Below are 20,340 nucleotides of genomic sequence, written 5' to 3' on the forward strand. Positions count from 1 at the left end.
GGAGCTAATAACACCAGCATTTAGCTAGGTATTACTGCTCTGTTGGAGCTAGAAACACCAGCATTTAGCTAGGTATTACTGCACTGTTGGAGGTAGAAACACCAGCATTTAGCTAGGTATTACTGCTCTGTTGGAGCTAGAAACACCAGCATTTAGCTAGGTATTACTGCTCTGTTGGAGCTAATAACACCAGCATTTAGCTAGGTATTACTGCTCTGTTGGAGCTAATAACACCATCATTTAGCTAGGTATCACTGCTCTGTTGGAGCTAACACCAGCATTTAGCTAAGTATTACTGCTCTGTTGGAGCTAATAACACCAGCATTTAGCTAGGTATTTACTGCTCTGTTGGAGCTAATAACACCAGCATTTAACTAGGTATCACTGCTCTGTTGGAGCTAATAACACCAGCATTGTGTAGGCTTGAGCAACAAACACACACTAAACACATCTCTAAAGAGAAGGCAGATACTATAAGCAAATAGTGTGGACATTTAAGGAAAGGTACTAATTTACTCTCCAAAAGCGACAATCTTTTAAAAATGTTTTTACTTAAGTTATACATTATTCATTGTCTTAGAATAAGGAACAAACCTGATGGAGGAATTACACAACTGTATGAGGATTAGTATGGGTGGGAATGCATACTGTCTGCAAGAAAATGTAATAATAAAGTACAAGACAGACCAACACGAACAACGGCCATGCACAGTAGATCACCGCTTATTTTTGATGAACGGTGGCGATTCAACATGTAGAATCGCCGGGAGATGAACAGAAAATGACAGCCGATGTTCTGTGGACAGAGGCTATAGAACGACCACCCGTTGCATTTAACCGTTCGTCAGCAACGGTCTGTTTAGTCTTTCACACTTCTACAAGACTGTGGTAACAAAAGGTAGTCTGTGCTAGGTAAAGCGTTGCGTTCTCAGCTCACTGGTCACCATAGCAACACCCACCCGTAGCACGCGCTCCAGCAGGTATATTTCACTTGTTATCCCCAAAGCCAACACCACCTTTGGCCGCCTTTCCTTCCAGTTCTCTGCTGCCAATGACTGGAACGAATTGCAACAATCGCTGAAGTTGGAGACTTATGTCTCCCTCACTAACTTTAAGCATCAGCTGTCTGAGCAGCTTACCGATCGCTGCAGCTCTACACAGACCATCTGTAAATTGCCCATCCAACCAACTACCTACCTCATCCTCATATTTGTTTTTCTGCTCTTTTGAACACCAGTATTTCTACTTGCACATCCTCATCTGCACATATCACTCCAGTGTAAATTGCTAAATTTTAATTACTTCGCCACTATTGGCCTATTTATTGCCTTACCTCCTTACTTAATTTGCACACACTGTATACAGATTTTTCTATTGTGTTACTGACTGTACGTTTGTTTATCCCATGTGTAACTCTGTTGTTTTAGTCGCACTGCTTTGCTTTATCTTAGCCAGGTAGCAGTTGTAAATGAGAACTTGTTCTCAACCGGCCTACCTGGTTAAATAAAGATTAAAAAAAAACATTTTAAAAGACAAAATCATCGACATAACACGGAAACAACTTCTTGGAAAATTACATTTTTATTAACATCAATTTTATTTTCACTTTCTTAAACAATCAAATTTGTAATAAATAAAGCACATCTGATGGGGTATATCATGCAAACATTACATTCTATAACATCAAAGAGAACTGTAGGTGTTGAACCATCCCATGGATATCTTGTTACAAGAGCATCACACTGACACTCCTCCCATAAGCAACAGATGCATGATTGGTATTAACTTTACATGTACACGATGTACGGTATTAACCCATATACACATGAAGGACCGGGGTTAAGTATACCAGTCACCGTTTCATTCCACTCTTTAGAGCCGGGAACAAAGAGTGGGGGGTGAAATAGGAGACAGAGAGGATAGACGATAGAGGGCTTGAGAGAAGAGCAAGGATCAAGAATAAAGAAAACAAGGATGGATGGAGTAGAGCAGAGAGAGAAAAAGGTCCCTCAGGAGAGACGAGTAGAGACCAGCAAGTCAGACAGTGTGACCTGCCCAGAGGCAGGAGAGCATGAAGAAGCAGACAAAGTTAAAGGAATGAATGTACCAAGAACCCAAAGACGCCTGTGCAGCTGTGTCACCACGTTTGAATAGAACGAGGTCACTAGCATCTTTCCCCCAACGTGATTGGACAATGTAGTTCCATCCACTGCAGTTTGAACTAGATTCTAGTCCAACACTGGATCTTCACCCAGAACAAAGATAGTAGAGGCTGTTTCGTCCAACAGTGAAATTAAATGCCATCCTATAAACCCTTGTGATGAGGTGCACACACAGTAGGGCAGAGAGAGTGGTACATAGTGGGGCATTGCACTCTGCCTATCAATAGCAGACATAACTCTCTGAAATAAGAAATCCAATCTATATTATCTTTATTACAACTAGTGTGGAATATTCTATCCATTGTTCATATATTCTAGTTTTAGGAGGATGGAGGTTGTGCAAGTGAGGGTTAATAAGTGAGGCCTGTATCTATATGGTTAGTGATGCACGTGTAGAGCTGGGTTAAAGCTAGCCGCTGGGATAACTGATGTGAATTCACATGAAGTCCTAAGTGGAACGAGTGCTAACAACAGGCAGGAGAATGGCTTCAGCCCAACAGGCTGAACCCTTGCGTTCATTTACAGCTAGTCAATCTACAGAGAGGAGGGTGGTTCCCATCACCCTTCCATCACACACCACGTCTGTAACCGACTCACCAGCAGACATTCTGGTCGCGTCCCAAATGGCATCCTACTCCCTCTACAGTGCACTACTTTTGACCAGTGCAATTTGGGACACACCTTCTGACAGGTGCTCAAGCCGATTAAACACATTCCCAAACAAAGGAAAGGAAGTTGGCAGTGAGAGAGAAAACCTTCACAACCTCCTCATTTATTAGAAACGAGGGAGCAATGAGAGAGAGGAAGACGACATGAGAGGTCGATCCGTCAGTCATTCACGAGGTGTAACTTCAATCTTGTCCTTCTCTCTTCGTCTTCTCTGCCAAAAAAGCAGAGCAAAAAAGCCCGGAGACAGTTGTTGGATTCCTGTGTGAAGAGGACATGTCTGGTGAACTCATCATGGGCCTTTAAAGCATGGTGCCCACTGAGCTGAGGAAGTGCTATCTGCTCAGCCACACTGATAACCTGATCCTCCTCAGTGTTAAGGGCTCCATCTGATAAACTCCACTCGCAGGAAAAAACTAAGAGCAACGGTTGGGCATCACTGGGGGGGTTCAGTCATTTGATCCGTGCAATGCTTCTGTGATCCATTGGTTTCTGCCAAGGAGAAATGGTGAGATGAATTATTGTATATCTGTATCACACACATGTTCCAAAATTTGGGGTGACTTAGAAATGTCCTTGTTTTTGAAAGAAAACCTAATTTTTTGTCCATTAAAATAACATAATTGTTCAGAAATACAGTGTAGACATTGTTAATATTGTAAATGACCATTGTAGCTGGAAACAGCTGAAACGGTAGTGTATATGTATTTGTATGTGTTTATATGTATTGAAATCAAATTCTAATCAAATCATATTTGTCGGATGTGTCGAATACAACAGGTGTACACAGTGAAATGCTTACACATATATATTTATATTAGAGACATTTCTGTACAACACTGCTCACTAATAGTCATTGTAGTGTGAGATGCTTGACAGGCAGCTACCTGGTGCTCTACTTCTCCTCGTGAAGAGCTTCTATGAAGGCTTCAAGTTTCTCCTGAATCTCACGGACCTTCTCTGCAGAGGAGGAAAGAGAGAGGATGGGTTAGTGGAGTCGCTGCAAAACAAAAACAGTAGATATGAAGAGCATCCAAGATGCCTCAATTGATACAGTACAACCCAGTAAACCACTGTTGTCATGCAAGTTGGTTGAGTTGGCTAAACAGGCCTATTCTATGGTGTTTCCACCTGTGAGACCCAAGACAACGAGGTTTCTCAGACCCCAAGTCCTCCTGTTGTGACCGTGGCCTTCCAACTACCAGCAATCCCAGTACCAGATATATACACAATAAATATCTGGTGGCATACTTTCTCAGAACGAGTATGAAACCAATGACCTGACATTATGAATGTATTCACTAGCAGAATAATAGACGTGTCACAGGCCATTGTTCTGCCACCTCGTGTCAGCCAATCAGCAGACGGTCCCCACTGACAGCCCTCAAACCTAAATAAAACGACCACTTAAGTGAAATATTCTATTGAAGTTGTTGACCATACCACATCAAAGATTTCCCACCTCCAAAACCATGACATGGTATGTCCCTCCAGGCACATGTCTAGCTAATGGATGGGAGATACCATAACATTATTCCACATGAAAGGGAAAATACACTGAAAAAAAAAGTTGAGTCACCGCGTCCCGCCGTTGGGGTCCTTTTGTCCGAGACGGTGTTTTAATGAGAAATCCGTCCGTACAACATGTACTGTCACACGATGGGCTGCAGTTACAAAGAGTCTTTAATCGCTGAATAAACAAAAATGGCAAGAGTAAGTCTTAGCAAACGGGAGAAAAAGAGGCCTATAGGGGACTAGCTGTGCCAGCTGCCCCGTCTCTCCGTCTCACTCTATTCCAGTAGACTAATCCAACTGGAGCTGCCCCAAGCACAAACTCAAACAAAACTCTGAGGCGAGATACTCTTCTGATAGTATCTTCAAATGCTTTTGACAACAAACAAAAAAACTTAGACACAAAGGTCTGAAAGCTTCAAAACCAGAAGACTCCTTGATTTCTACGGCTCGATAAATCATAGCGGTTTAGCAGACCAACAGTGTTTTAAAAGGAGTAGTTCACAATTTTACAGCTTGACGTTAGATGGTTCTTCACACTGAAAGTAGTCTATGGGCCAAGAGGAACTGTAATCCATGGTTCAGTTCTTTAAAAACAGCCACTTCAGCTAATCTTAGCCACCACAAGCTAACAATCAATGGAAGTCATGGAGGAATGTGAGCATGTTAACAAAAACAAATTGTGAGGAACCATCTAACACATCAAGCTGTAAAAAAGTGAAGTTCTCCTTTAAGTGTCTATTTCAGGTCAACACGACAGTGGGAGCTGCATTTAGAGGGTAACCTTATCCTACAGAGAGGGGCTGGTGCAAGACCCTTTGGTGGGGGGCACGGGTGTAGATGTATCCCTTTGACGGATGAAAGTCACGTCTAAGGACACACACACACACACACCTCAGAGTCCTGAAATATAACACTAAAAGTGCTGAGAAATCACTATGACCAACACACACATCTAAACAATGACAAACAGCAGAAGAGTGGTAGAAAAACACCTTTCCCCCCCTCCCTCTCACGCTCTCTCCACACACACACACACACACACACACACACACACAAATAAATTCCCCAGCCTTTGATACTTTAACACAGAGGCACATGGGGAGATTCTAACACGTAATGGTGGCATTAGGGCTGGGAAAGAGGGCACGGTGACACGGTTCCACCATCACGACAGGTGTGTTGGGGCTGAAACCTAACCTGGCTGTAGCACCCACTCTAGAACTCTCTACCCAACCACAAGGGCTCAAAGGAAGTTAAGGAACACACATACCAGGGGAAGGAGAGTGGGTCGGGCACCAACCGCAAAACAAAACTCACATGGAGTCAATAGAAACATCTATCTGTCCCAGACCCATGAAGGAGGAGGGAGGGACATCTCTGTCACATCAAAACAAGCCAGGGAAAACCCCTGGCTCACCTTCAAAGCTCAGCGGAGTCTAGATGTGCCACTTTATAAAAGAGCTAGTGTGTACATTTTTATGAACCTTTATTTTAAGTATTTTAAAAATCAGCCCTGCATACAAACATCAACACAATAAAATACTCAATTACAAAAACAAACCCAATCTTCACTTAGAGGATTCCCCACTAATGTTATAAATTCCCTAAAGGGCAACAGGTATTCAAGCCTGAGCTTCCCCCGCAACACATTTCACATCTATGGAGCATAAAAACCTTGGAACCTCTAGCACTATACAATGTTGTGCTCTTGTACCGTACGCTATTGTTGTGACCTTGACCAGTGTTGTCAGATACATCGGAAGTCTCTGCAGGAGTGCTTTGTAAATAAACCAAAGAGAATGCTGCTCTCTGAGATACAGAGGCCCAACCCACCTTTTGATACAATACACAATGGTGAGTTCTAAAACGATCACCACTAATGAATCCAAGGGCACAATGGAAAACAGCATCTAGTGGTTTAAGTGTGGAAGTTGCTGCATGCATATAGATAATATCTCCGGAATCTAAAACAGACATAAAAAAGTGGCCTGGACAACTTCCTTTTAATTAGCAAAACAACAGATAAACAATCACATTTTGATCTTCAATTTCCTTACCAGGTCAGAAACGTGCGTTTTAAACCCCAATACATCATCTAGCCACATACCAAGATATTTAGAAGAGGGAACTCATTCAATGTGTTCTGTTCAGGCTAGTAATTTAAAATGTCAAATTTGTCTAAGTTACTTACTGGACCTAGAAAATAGCATGTATTTTGCTTTGTTTGCATTAAGAACTAACCAAAGTTCCAAGTGTGACTTCTGCAGCGCATGGAAATCACACTGCAAATGTGAGAAGGCGTGGTTACAAATGGTGCAACACTGGTTTGATCAGCATAAACATTTATATTAAGTAAAAAATGTAATTTAAAAAAACCACAGTATTTCCAATGTTATTTATATACAGCATAAACAATAGCGGCCCCTGAATCGAACCCTGGGGTATCCCTTTATGCACATCAAGGAATTCAGATTTGACCCCCCTCTGTCACAATAGCCTGAGTTATATTACTGAGATGGTTCTGAAACCACATAGAGGCATCAGTGCTCAGGCCTACTGAGGACAACTTAGTCAATAAAACAGAATGATCAACGGTGTCAACAAAACAACAAACAAGGCAGCACAATTCATTTATGCATTTAAAGCATTGACAATATCATTTACAACTATTGTGGTTACAGTACTGCGCCCTGGTCTAATCCCTGATTGATATACAGTGGCTTGCGAAAGTATTCACTCCCCCTTGGCATTTTTCCTATTTTGTTGCCTTACAACCTAGAATTAAAATTGATTTTTGGGGGGGGGTTTGTATAATTTGATTTACACAACATGCCAAATCTTTTTTATTGTGAAACAAACAAGAAATAACACCAAAAAAAACTAACTTGAGCTTGCATAACTATTCATCCCCCCCAAAGTCAATACTTTGTAGAGCCACCTTTTGCAGCAATTACAGCTGCAAGTCTCTTTGGGTATGTCTCTATAACCTTGGCACATCTAGCCACTGGGATTTTTGCCCATTCTTCAAGGCAAAACTGCTCCAGCTCCTTCAAGTTGGATGGGTTCTGCTGGTGTACAGCAATCTTTAAGTGATACCACAGATTCTCAAATGGATTGAGGCAATTCTAAGACAATTAAATGTTAACCCTTAAACCACTCAAGTGTTGCTTTAGCAGTATGCTTAGGGTCATTGTCCTGCTGGAAGGTGGACCTCCGTCCCACTCTCAAATCTCTGGAAGACTGAAACAGGTTTCCCTCAAGAATTTCCCTGTATTTGGCGCCATGCATCATTCCTTCAATTCTGAACAGTTTCCCAGTCCCTGCTGATGAAAGGCTTTTCCCGGGGTGATGAGAGGTGTTGGGTTTGCGCCAGACATACAGTTGAAGTCAGAAGTTTACATACACTTAGGTTGGAGTCATTAAAACTCGCTTTTCAAAATTTCTTGTTAACAAACTATAGTTTTGGCAAGTCGAATAGGACATCTACTTTGTGCATGACAAGTAATTTCTCCAGCAATTGTTTACAGACAGTGAAATAATCTGTATCACAATTCCAGTAGGTCAGAAGTGTACATACACTAAGTTGACTGTGCCTTTAAACAGCTTGGAAAATTCCAGAAAATGATATCACGGCTTTAGAAGCTTCGGGTAGGCTAATTGACATCATTTGAGTCAATTGGAGGTGTACCTGTGGATGTATTTCAAGGCCTACCTTCAAATGCAGTGCCTCTTTGCTTGACATGGGAAAATCAAATGAAATCAGCCAAGACCTCAGAAAAAAAATTGTAGACCTCCACAAGTCTGGTTCATCCTTGGGTGCAATTTCCAAACGCCTGAAGGTACCGCGTTCATCTGTACAAACAATAGCACGCAAGTATAAACACCATGGGACCACGCAGTCGTCATACCGCTCATGAAGGAGACGCGATCTCTCCTAGAGCTCAACGTACTTTGGTGCGAAAAGTACAAATCAATCCGAGAACAACAGCGAAGGACCTTGTGAAGATGCTGCAGAACAGTTACAAGTATCTATATCCACAGTAAAACGAGTCCTATAATCAACATAACCTGAACAGCCACTCAGCAAGGAAGAAGCCACTGCTCCAAAACCGCCATAATAAAGCCAGGCTACGGTTTGCAACTGCACATGGGGACAAAGATCGTATTTTTTTTGAAAAATGTCCTCTGGTCTGATGAAACAAAAATAGAACTGTTTGGCCATAATGACCATCGTCATGTTTGGAGGAAAAAGGGGGGGGCTTGCAATCCGAAGAACACCATTCCAACCGTGAAGCACGGGGGTGGCAGCATCATGTTGTGGGGGTGCTTTGCTGCTGGAGGGACTGGTGCACTTCACAAAATAGATGGCATCATGAGGTAGGAAAATGATGTGGATATATTGAAGCAACATCTCAAGACATCAGTCAGGAAGTAAAGCTTGGTCGCAAATGGGTCTTCCAAATGGACAATGACCCCAAGCATACTTCCAAAGTTGTGGCAAAATGGCTTCAGAACAACAAAGTCAAGGTATTGGAGTTGCCATCACAAAGCCCTGACCTCAATCCCATAGAAAATTTGTGGGCAGAACTGAAAAAGCGTGTGTGAGCAAGGAGGCCTACAAACCCGACTCAGGTACACCAGCTCTGTCAGGAGGAATGGGCCAAAATTCACCCAACTTATTGTGGGAAGCTTGTGGAAGGCTAGCCAAAACGTTTAACCCAAATTAAACAATTTAAAGGCTATGCTACCAAATACTAATTGAGTGTATGTAAACTTCTGACCCACTGGGAATATGATGAAAGAAATAAAAGCAGAAATAAATCATTCTCAACCATTATTCTGACATTTCACATTCTTACAATAAAGTGGTGATCCTAACTGACCTAAGAAAGGGGATTTATACGAGCATTAAATGTCAGGAATTGTGAAAAACTGAGTTAAATGTATTTGGCTAAGGTGTATGCAAACTTCCGATTTCAACTGTACCATTTTCCTTGATGGCCACAAAGCTCAATTTTAGTCTCATCCAACCAGAGCAGCTTCTTCCACATTTTTTGGGGGAGTCTCCCATATGCCTTTTGGCGAACACCAAACGTGTTTGTTTATTTTTTTCTTCAAGCAATGGCTTTTTTTCTGGCCACTCTTCCCTAAAGCCCAGCTCTGTGGAGTGTGGTCCTATGGACAGATACGCCAATCTCCACTGTGGAGCTTTGCAGCTCCTTCAGGGTTATCGTTGGTCTCTTTGTTGCCTCTCTGATTAATGCCCTCCTTGCCTGGTCCGTGAGTTTTGGTGGGTGGCCCTCTCTTGGCAGGTTTGTTGCGGTGCCATATTCTTTCCATGTTTTAATAATGGATTTAATGGTGCTCCGTGGGATGTTCAAAGTTTAGGATCTTTTTTAAAACCCAACCCTGATCTGTTCTTCTCCACAACTTTGTCCCTGACCTGTTTGGAGAGGTCCTTGGTCTTCATGGTGCCCCTTGCTTAGTGGTGTTGCAGACTCTGGGGCCTTTCAGAACAGGTGTAGATATACTGAGATCATGTGACAGATCATGTGACACTTCGATTGCACACAGGTGGACTTTATTTAACTATTTAGGTGACTTCTGAAGGTAATTGGTTGCACCAGATCTTATTTAGGGGCTTCATAGCAAAGGGGGTGAATACATATAAATGTATTAAATGTAATGTAAATATGCAGCACCACTTTTCCGTGTATGTCCATTCCATGAAATCCAAATAAAAATCAAATTTAAATTACAGGTTGTAATGCAACAAAAAAGGAAAAACGCCAAGGGGGTGAATACTTTTGCAAGGCACTGTACATTCAGAATATAATTCAGATAAAAAGGAACGAAGTTGTACATTTATCAAAGATTCAAGAATCTTTGCTAGACAAGAACCCCAAGACATGGCATGATAATGACGAAGAACACTAGTGTCCCCAACCTTATGGAGTGGCAGCACATAAGCAGCCTTCCCTACTTTTGCAATATTCCCCAATATCCATTTTTTTAAATGTAAAATGTGGGTTATTACGCCAGCGATGACGCAGCCCCGGCTTCAGTTTATCAGCCCCTGTGGACCTTTGTGTCTTTTGATAGCAGGGCATCAAAGTCCTCTTTTCATGCAAGTTGCAGAAAATAATATCCTCAACTACCATTTTCCAAATCATCCCGCAAATTTCTCCTATCAGCATTAAGTCTAATCTCCTAGAGAGTAGGCCTAGCAGTTATTTCAAAGCCAGCTGAAATAAAATGGTTAAATTGCCCGATGTGGACCACTTACTGCATCAGGTCAACCATGGAGGAGATGACACACGTTGAACGAACCTTAACTGAAGTACATTTTATAGTTCACATCTCTCGCCATTTAGATCAGAATTTGATAGGCAAAATGTTACACCATTCATTTAATGCCATTCATTTATAACGGCGTTAAAATTATGCCCCTGTCATCATGAAGGGAAAAGTAAGGGGATGCACAGATTGTGAATGGCGGATTTAACAAAACTCAAATATTCTGGTTAGTGATGGTGCGGAACATATTGATTTCTCCTCCGCCATCTGTTTGTCCCACAAGACGACAAGGGAAATAAAAAGCTCACAACAAGGCAGCTTTTCTTTCAGGACGCGCGGAAACGCAACACACAAAGTGGACAGAGTCGCCGTTCGTTGCCTGTTGCCTCAGAGGGATCGAAAAACTCAATTTAGGCTCCGGTTTACCTAAGAGATGAGCCCCAAGACACTGCCATTCAGCTGCCCTCCCTTTATCTGGTCATGAATATTCCCATAATCCTCTGAAATCCCTTATTTCAGGTCCCTCTTTCGGCTGATCTCCACAGGAAATGATAGGTCTCTTTCACTCCCACTCATCGGCGCCGTAAGGCTGTAAAGCCTTCAGTGGACAGAGCAGGAACAGCAGAAGGGACTGAGGGAAAAGCCTTTAATTGACCTGTAATTAGACTGTGAAACAGTGTGGCCGCGGCCGAACAACCACTCCATACAGATGGAAAGAGAGTAGAAAGAGGAGAGAGGGTCGTATAGCACGCTGTGAGGGAGAGTCCTTAATCTCTTTAATATTGAGGATGCTCCTCTCTGGAGTTTGATATGAAAGGAGAGAGGCAGCCGTTAGAAATGGGAGACTGTATTATAAAGTGTCAATGGAGAGTTTCAGTGGCTAACATTTGGTGCCAAGACAAACGCCTGTTTTTTTTTGCATGGTGCCCCAGTCCATCATCAGCCAACTCTGAAGACAGGACTGAGTTCAGCGCCTGGTCAGGACGAGGCTCCCATCCCAAACTGTCATGATTCAGAAACACATTTTTACATTCAACTTCTGTCACCGGCAAGGCTACAGTCGAGATGGGATCCTTTGTACGTCTGCATGCGTGATCCTGTCCCAACTGAAAAGCGATCTCTTAAAGTAAAAAACAGAAGAGGAGGCATGGCCATGTCACTGGATTTGTCTCTAAATCTTTATTTTAACATGCTATAAATGCAGGGCCGTTGGAGGCGGATGCAGAAAGTGGGGATCTTGTGGGCAAAACGCCCGTCAGTGGCAAAGCCATGAATCACAGCTGGCTCTGGAGGGCTTATCTAGAAACCAGATGCCTGAGGAGAGCAGAACCAAGAAGTCGAGCCCTGAGACTGAACAGGTTCAACCTGGGGTCACCACATGGGCTAGACAAAACAAAAAAGCAGAGCGGGGAAAACAACACGTGAAAGCGTCAGGCGTTGCGTAGTCTCCCGGGTAGTTACGCCAGGCCTTGTGTCGTCTCCCGGGTAGTTACGCCAGGCGTTGCGTAGTCTCCCGGGTAGTTACGCCAGGCGTTGCGTCGTCTCCCGGGTAGTTACGCCAGGCGTTGCGTCGTCTCCCGGGTAGTTACGCCAGGCGTTGTGTCGTCTCCCGGGTAGTTACGCCAGGCGTTGTGTCGTCTCCCGGGTAGTTACGCCAGGCGTTGTGTCGTCTCCCGGGTAGTTACGCCAGGCGTTGTGTCGTCTCCCGGGTAGTTACGCCAGGCGTTGTGTCGTCTCCCGGGTAGTTACGCCAGGCGTTGTGTCGTCTCCCGGGTAGTTACGCCAGGCGTTGTGTCGTCTCCCGGGTAGTTACGCCAGGCGTTGTGTCGTCTCCCGGGTAGTTACGCCAGGCGCTGTGTCGTCTCCCGGGTAGTTACGCCAGGCGCTGTGTCGTCTCCCGGGTTGTTACGCCAGGCGTTGTGTCGTCTCCCGGGTTGTTACGCCAGGCGTTGTGTCGTCTCCCGGGTTGTTACGTCAGGCGCTGTGTCGTCTCCTGGGTTGTTACGTCAGGTGTTGTGTAGTCTCCTGGGCAGGATGTGTTGTGTAGTCTCCTGGCAAGGTGGGGATGTGTTGCCAGGTGTGGATGTGTTGCCAGGTGGGGATGTGTTGCCAGGTGGGGATGTGTTTCGTAGTCTCCTGGCCATGTGAGGATGTGTTTTGTAGTCTCCTGGGCAAGATTTATTGACAGACATTGCTATGGCTTTGAAGGGTGACAGGTAAAATTGGGTTACAGGGGAAAATATGGAGATTTCATTTGCAAAGTGGATTTATCCTAGCTAGCGCTGCTAGGTTCCAAAAGCTTCCATGCAGGAAAACAGCAGAATTATTCAACACAGAGGAGTAGGCCTAATACAAAAAATGTTTTTTTTGGGGGGGCGAATTCCAAATAAATGTTACTTCACCTACAAGTAATGACGCCTTTATACAGTTAAAGCTGTGCAAGACACTCAAGTTGTAAATTCAGAAAATGTCTATGTAATTTGCGAGTTGATTTGGGGGGGGGGTTGTAAATCCTGGTAAACCACAGAGAGCCAGTTAAGTAGCCTGGACAATCAATCTTACGGGGTAACGTCGGCCTCGGTGTGTGGACTTTCCACTGATGAACTACGGATGTGCACGCCACAGTCACGCACATAGGCAGGCAGGCAAACACACACGCAGGCAAACACACACACACAGGCAGGCAGGCAAACACACACACGCAGGCAGGCAAACACAGGCAGGCAAACACACACACAGGCAGGCAGGCAGGCAGGCAGGCAGGCAGGCAGGCAAACACACACGCAGGCAAACACACACACGCAGGCAGGCAAACACAGGCAGGCAAACACACACACAGGCAGGCAGGCAGGCAAACACACACACACACACACAGGCAGGCAAACACACACAGGCAGGCAGGCATGCAGGCAGGCAAACACACACACACACACAGGCAGGCAGGCAAACACACACACACAGGCAGGCAGGCAAACACACACACACAGGCAGGCAGGCAAACACACACACACAGGCAGGCAGGCAAACACACACACACACAGGCAGGCAGGCAAACACACACACGCAGGCAGGCAGGCAAACACACACACGCAGGCAGGCAGGCAAACACACACGCAGGCAGGCAGGCAAACACACACGCAGGCAGGCAGGCAAACACACACACACAGGCAGGCAGGCAAACACACACACACAGGCAGGCAGGCAAACACACACACACACAGGCAGGCAGGCAAACACACACACACACAGGCAGGCAGGCAAACACACACACACAGGCAGGCAAACACACACACACAGGCAGGCAGGCAAACACACACACACAGGCAGGCAAACACACACAGGCAGGCAGGCAAACACACACAGGCAGGCAGGCAAACACACACGCAGGCAGGCAGGCAAACACACACACGCAGGCAGGCAGGCAAACACACACACGCAGGCAGGCAGGCAAACACACACACGCAGGCAGGCAGGCAAACACACACACGCAGGCAGGCAGGCAAACACACACACACACGCAGGCAGGCAGGCAAACACACACACACACGCAGGCAGGCAGGCAAACACACACACGCAGGCAGGCAGGCAAACACACACACGCAGGCAGGCAAACACACACACGCAGGCAGGCAGGCAGGCAAACACACACACGCAGGCAGGCAGGCAAACACACACACGCAGGCAGGCAGGCAGGCAGGCAAACACACACGCAGGCAGGCAGGCAAACACACGCAGGCAGGCAGGCAGGCAGGCAAACACACACACACGCAGGCAGGCAGGCAGGCAAACACACATACACGCAGGCAGGCAGGCAGGCAAACACACACACGCAGGCAGGCAGGCAGGCAAACACACACACGCAGGCAGGCAGGCAGGCAAACACACACGCAGGCAGGCAGGCAGGCAGGCAAACACACACGCAGGCAGGCAGGCAGGCAGGCAAACACACACGCAGGCAGGCAAACACACGCAGGCAGGCAGGCAAACACACGCAGGCAGGCAGGCAAACACACGCAGGCAAACACACACACACACGCAGGCAGGCAGGCAAACACACACACACACACACGCAGGCAGGCAGGCAAACACACACACACGCAGGCAGGCAAACACACACACACACGCAGGCAGGCAGGCAAACACACACACACACGCAGGCAGGCAGGCAAACACACACACACACGCAGGCAGGCAGGCAAACACACACACACACACACACACACACACGCAGGCAGGCAAACACACACACACACACACACACACACACACACACGCAGGCAGGCAGGCAGGCAAACACACACACACACACGCAGGCAGGCAGGCAGGCAGGCAAACACACACACACAGGCAGGCAAACACACACACACACAGGCAGGCAAACACACACACACACACACACACAGGCAGGCAAACACACACACACACACAGGCAGGCAAACACACACACACACACACACAGGCAAACACACACACACACACACACACAGGCAGGCAGGCAGGCAAACACACACACAGGCAGGCAGGCAGGCAAACACACACACACAGGCAGGCAAACACACACATACAGGCAGGCAAACACACACACACACACGCAGGCAGGCAGGCAAACACACACACACACACACACACACGCAGGCAGGCAGGCAAACACACACACACACACGCAGGCAGGCAGGCAAACACACACACACACACACGCAGGCAGGCAGGCAAACACACACACACACACACACGCAGGCAGGCAGGCAGGCAAACACACACACACACACGCAGGCAGGCAGGCAGGCAAACACACACACACACACGCAGGCAGGCAGGCAAACAGACAGATACGCAGGCAAACAGACAGACAGTCACGCACATAGGCAGGCAAACAGACAGGGACAGACAGACAGAAAGACAGACTGACCTGAATCACCTGTGATGTCAATTCCAAGGCAAAACCTGACAGTAACACTCAAACCAGGGTCCCACTCCGGTAAAGCCCCACCTGTCTCCATGACTTCTATCAGACAAGGATGAATCTGGCGGTCCGACTCGGGACATACCCTAAAGCCTGCATGTCACTACATCACATTAGGCACAGCGCTGATCCCAAACAACCTCAAAAACCACAGAGATTGCACGGCCGATGCCGACCGACACATCATACTCTGCACATCAGCCCCCCAGAAGAACACCCAACACTTAAACACCCTCAGGTAAATACGGGCCTCTAGCTGGTGCTGAGCCCACACACACATCCCATTGTGCAGGAGCAGCAAACCACAAACTAAATTCCCTAATGACACGATAGAGTGAAATGTCATCGCAAGCACATTCAAACTCGATATCTGAAAACTGACATGTGCTGATGTTGGTCATTATGGCCAAACAGTTCTATTTTTGTTTCATCGGGATATTTCTCCAAAAAGTACTGTCTTTGTCCCCATGTGCAGTTGCAAACTGTAGTCTGGCTTTTCTATGGCGGTTTTGGAGCAGTGGCTTCTTCCTTGCTGAGCGGCCTTTCAGGTTATGTCGATATAGGACTCGTTTTACTGTGGCTATAGATACTTTTGTACCTGTTTCCTCCAGCATCTTCACAAGGTTTTTTGCTGTTGTTCTGGGATTGATTTGCACTTTCGTACCAAAGTATGTTCATCTCTAGGAGACAGAACGCGTCTCCTTCCTGAGCGGTATGACGGCTGTGTGGTCCCATGGTGTTTATACTTGCGTACTATTGTTTGTACAGATGAACGTGGTACCTTCAGGCATTTGGAAATTGTTCAAGATGAACCAGACTTGTGGAGGTCTGCAATTTTTTCTCTGAGGTCTTGGCTGATTTCTTTTGATCTTCCCTCGACTTGAAGCAAAGAGGCACTGTGTTTGAAGGTAGGCCTTGAAATCCATCCACAGGTAGACCTCCAATTGACTCAAATGATGTCAATTAGCCTATCGGAAGCTTCTAAAGCCATGACACAATTTTCTGGAATTTTCCAAGCTGTTTAAAGGCACAGTCAACTTAGTGTATGTAAACTTCTGACCCACTGGAATTGTGATACAGTGAATTATAAGTAAAATATGTATGAAATGTATGCATTCACTACTGTAAGTCACTCTGGATAAGAGAGTCTGCTAAATGACTAAAATGTCAATGTAAATAATCTGTCTAAACAATTGTTGGAAAAATTACTTGTGTCATGCACAAAGTACATGTCCTAACCGACTTGCCAAAACTATAGTTTGTTAGCAAGAAATGTATGGAGTGATTGAAAAACGAGTTTTAATGACTTCAACCTAAGTGTAAGTAAACTGGAGCTCTGTCACAGTGACCATCGGGTTCTTGGTCACCTCCCTGACCAAGGCCCTTCTTCCCCTGATTGCTCAGTTTGGCCAGGCGTTCAGCTCTAGGAAGAGTCTTGGTGGTTCCAAACTTCTTCCATTTAAGAATGATGGAAGTCACTGTGTTCTTGGAGACCTTCAATGCTGCAGAAATGTTTTGGTACCCTCCCCTGATCTATGCCTTGACACAATCCTGTCTCAGAGCTCTATGGACAATTCCTTCGACCTCATGGCTTGGTTTTTGCTCTGACATGCACTGTCAACGGTGGGCCAGGTGTGTGCCTTTCCAAATCATGTCCAATCAATTTAATTTACCACAGGTGGACACCAATCAAGTTGTAGAAACATCTCAAAGATGATCAATGGAAACAGGATGCACCTGAGCTCAATTTCAAGTCTCATAGCAAATGGTCTGAATACTTACGTAAATAAGGTTTGTCATTATGGGGTATTGTGTGTAGATTGATGAGTACATTTAAAAAATATACATATATTTTAGAAAAAGGCTTGATGGACGTAAAAATAAAAAATGACTGTTTAGTTTGTGTTTGAGGCGAAGAAAAAATGACTGAGAAGCTCCACAGTGATGGTGAGATAAGGCAATCAGAAATACAAATCAGATCCCCAGATGGGACCATTTATACAGTCGGACTACATTTGCGTGCAGGCCAGGTAACCTAGACCTACTTCTTCAAGTAATCAGGTGCACTTCCTTTCTCAAGTTTGACAGGAGCGCTCCAAACAAAAGACAATTAATACATTTACAACTCATACATGGAATTAAATAAACGAAAACTTTTGTTTAGTGTAGCCTAGGTTTGTACCAAACAAACATAGAAGATTAGAAATGATGGGAATTAACGGCAAATGTACTACTGGTGATACTGGTGTGCCATCCCAGTGGCCTCCAATGGATTAGTCCACTCAGAAAGGCGTGAATCAGACAGGGGTCTCGTGTGCCATACATTTTCTATATATTTGCCACTGCTAGACAAATGTTTTTTTTTAAACGTTTTTTAACTCAGTCCACCAACAGCCCTATCAACCACTAAATGGGGTCAGCAGTAGATAGGTGACAGGTAAGGTTGTGTCCCAATAGCTTAAAGACAGCTTCCTTTGCTCTTTACTTCATTATCATGGCTAAATGAAAGGACTTGATTGGTTACTTTTAACATTATTGCTTTCACCTGTTGCCTTCAGTGATCTTGGAAAAGATGAGGCAAAATGAGAGTAATGAGGCCGGTCCTGGGAAAGGCAGGGCCAACAGCCTAGCCCTTCTCCTTTTGGCTGGGTGTCTGACAGACTGAACAGTCTCCCAGAACACACCTCTCTCCCATCCACACACTCAGGCCCAGTGAAGACAGATTTACACCCACCCAGAGACTGTTGCTGCAGGGCTGTCAAACACATGTGGTGGAGCAGGATGTGTGTAGAGAGCGGAGTGGGTCACTAAAACACCAGGTGTCGGAGGGAGCGTGGATAGCCCCGGTTCCCAGCCTCAGAGAAGAAGGGGAGGGGGGTGGAAAAGAGAGGTGAAGGCAGGGGTTGTGACTGGGACTGGGACTGGGAGCGGCTGGCTGGCCGGGGTGTGGAGAGCGGAGGAATGGAGGGCCTCTGATCCAGCTGTTGGAATGGCGGAAGCTGTTTCCTCCCCTGGCAGTCAGGGAGGGGTATAAACAGTCCTGTGTTGGTGAGAAGGTGGGAAAAACAGAGGAAGAAAAGGAGGGGGTAGAAACAAAAGTAGCGATGAAAGATATGGAGGGAGAAGAAGTGAGATGGAGGACTGCGTGAGAGAGGAAGGGCATTCCGGGGAGCAGCTACAGACTACCAAGAGTGCTACTGTGGTCTTTACACAGCACGCATGCACGCAAACACGCACACAATACCAGCACTAAACTCACAGGAACAGCTCAAAAAGACCTGGGGTAAAAGGTGAAGAGGCGTGCTCTAGTCTGGTGTGAGACCGTGCTGGCGGGTGCATGCGTCTGTATACACACGCCGTGTATATAAAAAGGACTCCTCCGCCTGCCTGCCTGCCTGCCTGTCTGCCTGTCTGTCTTCCCGTCTGCCTGTGTGTGTGAGTACTGTTATACACGTTCCCTCCATCAATGAGAGATAGAGAGAGGTAGAGAGTGAGTAAGAGAGCGAGAGAAAGAAAGAGCTAACGTTTCCCTTCCATCCAGTAACTACCAGACTCCTGGGGCTGAGTGCTGACCTGGCCTAATACCTTTACGAGGGGCCGTCATCTCGCCTCCACAGAAGAGAAGAGGAGCGTGTAAAAACAGATCGGAGGGGATTTCAAGTACCACCGTGTTCAGTTTTACACACACGCACACACACACACCTCCCCACCCAGCCCGGCTAAACTGGTGGAATCTCCTGTTGAGTCTGGCAGGGGAGGGTGAAACAGCACACAGGTGTGAGAGAGGGGACAGGCTTACGTCAGAGTTTAACCTAATTTCCCAGCTGCTCCAAACATCACAAGACTTTCGTTCGTACCATGTCACATGTTTAATATCTCCATCACACACATTAGCTTGGTATTGACTATTTACCAGGAAAAAACATTGAATAACATGAAACGTTAACATCATAGATGGTTAACGATCATCATCAGATGATTCCTGTTGGGTTTTCAGACTACATCTGAGGTCTCAAACTAATTTTGCCTGGGGACTGCATTTGGATCGCAGGCCAGTAGTTTGAGACTTGATGGAGAGGAGAAATTACAAGAGCATAACCACATATTGAACAATGAGAACGATATTTCAGATATAAAACGACAGGCTGTGGTCTATCTTGGTTGGCAAACCTAAAAAGTATCTCCTATTGCCAACTATGTAAAAATAGCCTATAAAGTCAACAAATAAAAACATTGCAGCCTGCAGGTAGAAAATACCCTGATAAAAATAAATAACATATAAATCGCATTGTTGCAGACAAGCCATGCATAGCCAAACTTGAAACATTTAATCAACTACCAACTAATGTGTCCATCCAGAAGCTCATGCTTGCAACACTGTATAAAATATTCTGGACCCTCAGATTTTCCTGCACCAGTGAGCTCAGGACAGACAGCTGTAAGCTATTTGCACAAGGGATAAGAAGAAATTATGTTTCCACTGGCACTTAGTGGTTATAAAAAGGGAGAAATGGAGAGATTTTCCAAACACATTTGACAAACTATTGTTCACGCTTAGTGGTTATAAAAAGGGAGAAATGGAGAGATTTTCCAAACACATTTGACAAACTATTGTTCACGCTTAGTGGTTATAAAAAAGGAGAGAGATGGAAATATGTTTCAAATACATTGAGGAACTTTTGTTATTCTCAATGGATATAAAAAACAGCCGTTTGCTTGCTGTTTGAGGTGAAGAAA

At 45.5% G+C, this 20,340-nt stretch overlaps 1 protein-coding gene across 9 annotated transcripts in view; it reads right to left on the reverse strand.

Annotated features, from left to right (window-relative positions):
* Window positions 1-1,562: 1,562 nt before the first annotated feature.
* Window positions 1,563-20,340, reverse strand: part of LOC106574090 (dynamin-like 120 kDa protein, mitochondrial) — a 75,054-nt gene continuing 56,276 nt past the window's right edge. For all 9 annotated transcript variants that reach the window (XR_006759779.1, XM_045697355.1, XM_014149639.2 and 6 more), the window contains 2 exons: window positions 3,716-3,788; window positions 1,563-3,320 (listed from right to left, as the gene is read on the reverse strand). Coding sequence is in view for 8 of the 9 variants with exons in the window: in XM_045697355.1 (XP_045553311.1) it covers window positions 3,724-3,788 (65 nt within the window). In the remaining variant the exon portion in view is untranslated. The remainder of the gene's footprint in view (window positions 3,321-3,715; window positions 3,789-20,340) is intronic.

The sequence above is a fragment of the Salmo salar genome, chromosome ssa16 (genome assembly GCF_905237065.1).
Source record: "Salmo salar chromosome ssa16, Ssal_v3.1, whole genome shotgun sequence".
In the NCBI taxonomy this organism is placed as follows: domain Eukaryota; kingdom Metazoa; phylum Chordata; class Actinopteri; order Salmoniformes; family Salmonidae; genus Salmo; species Salmo salar.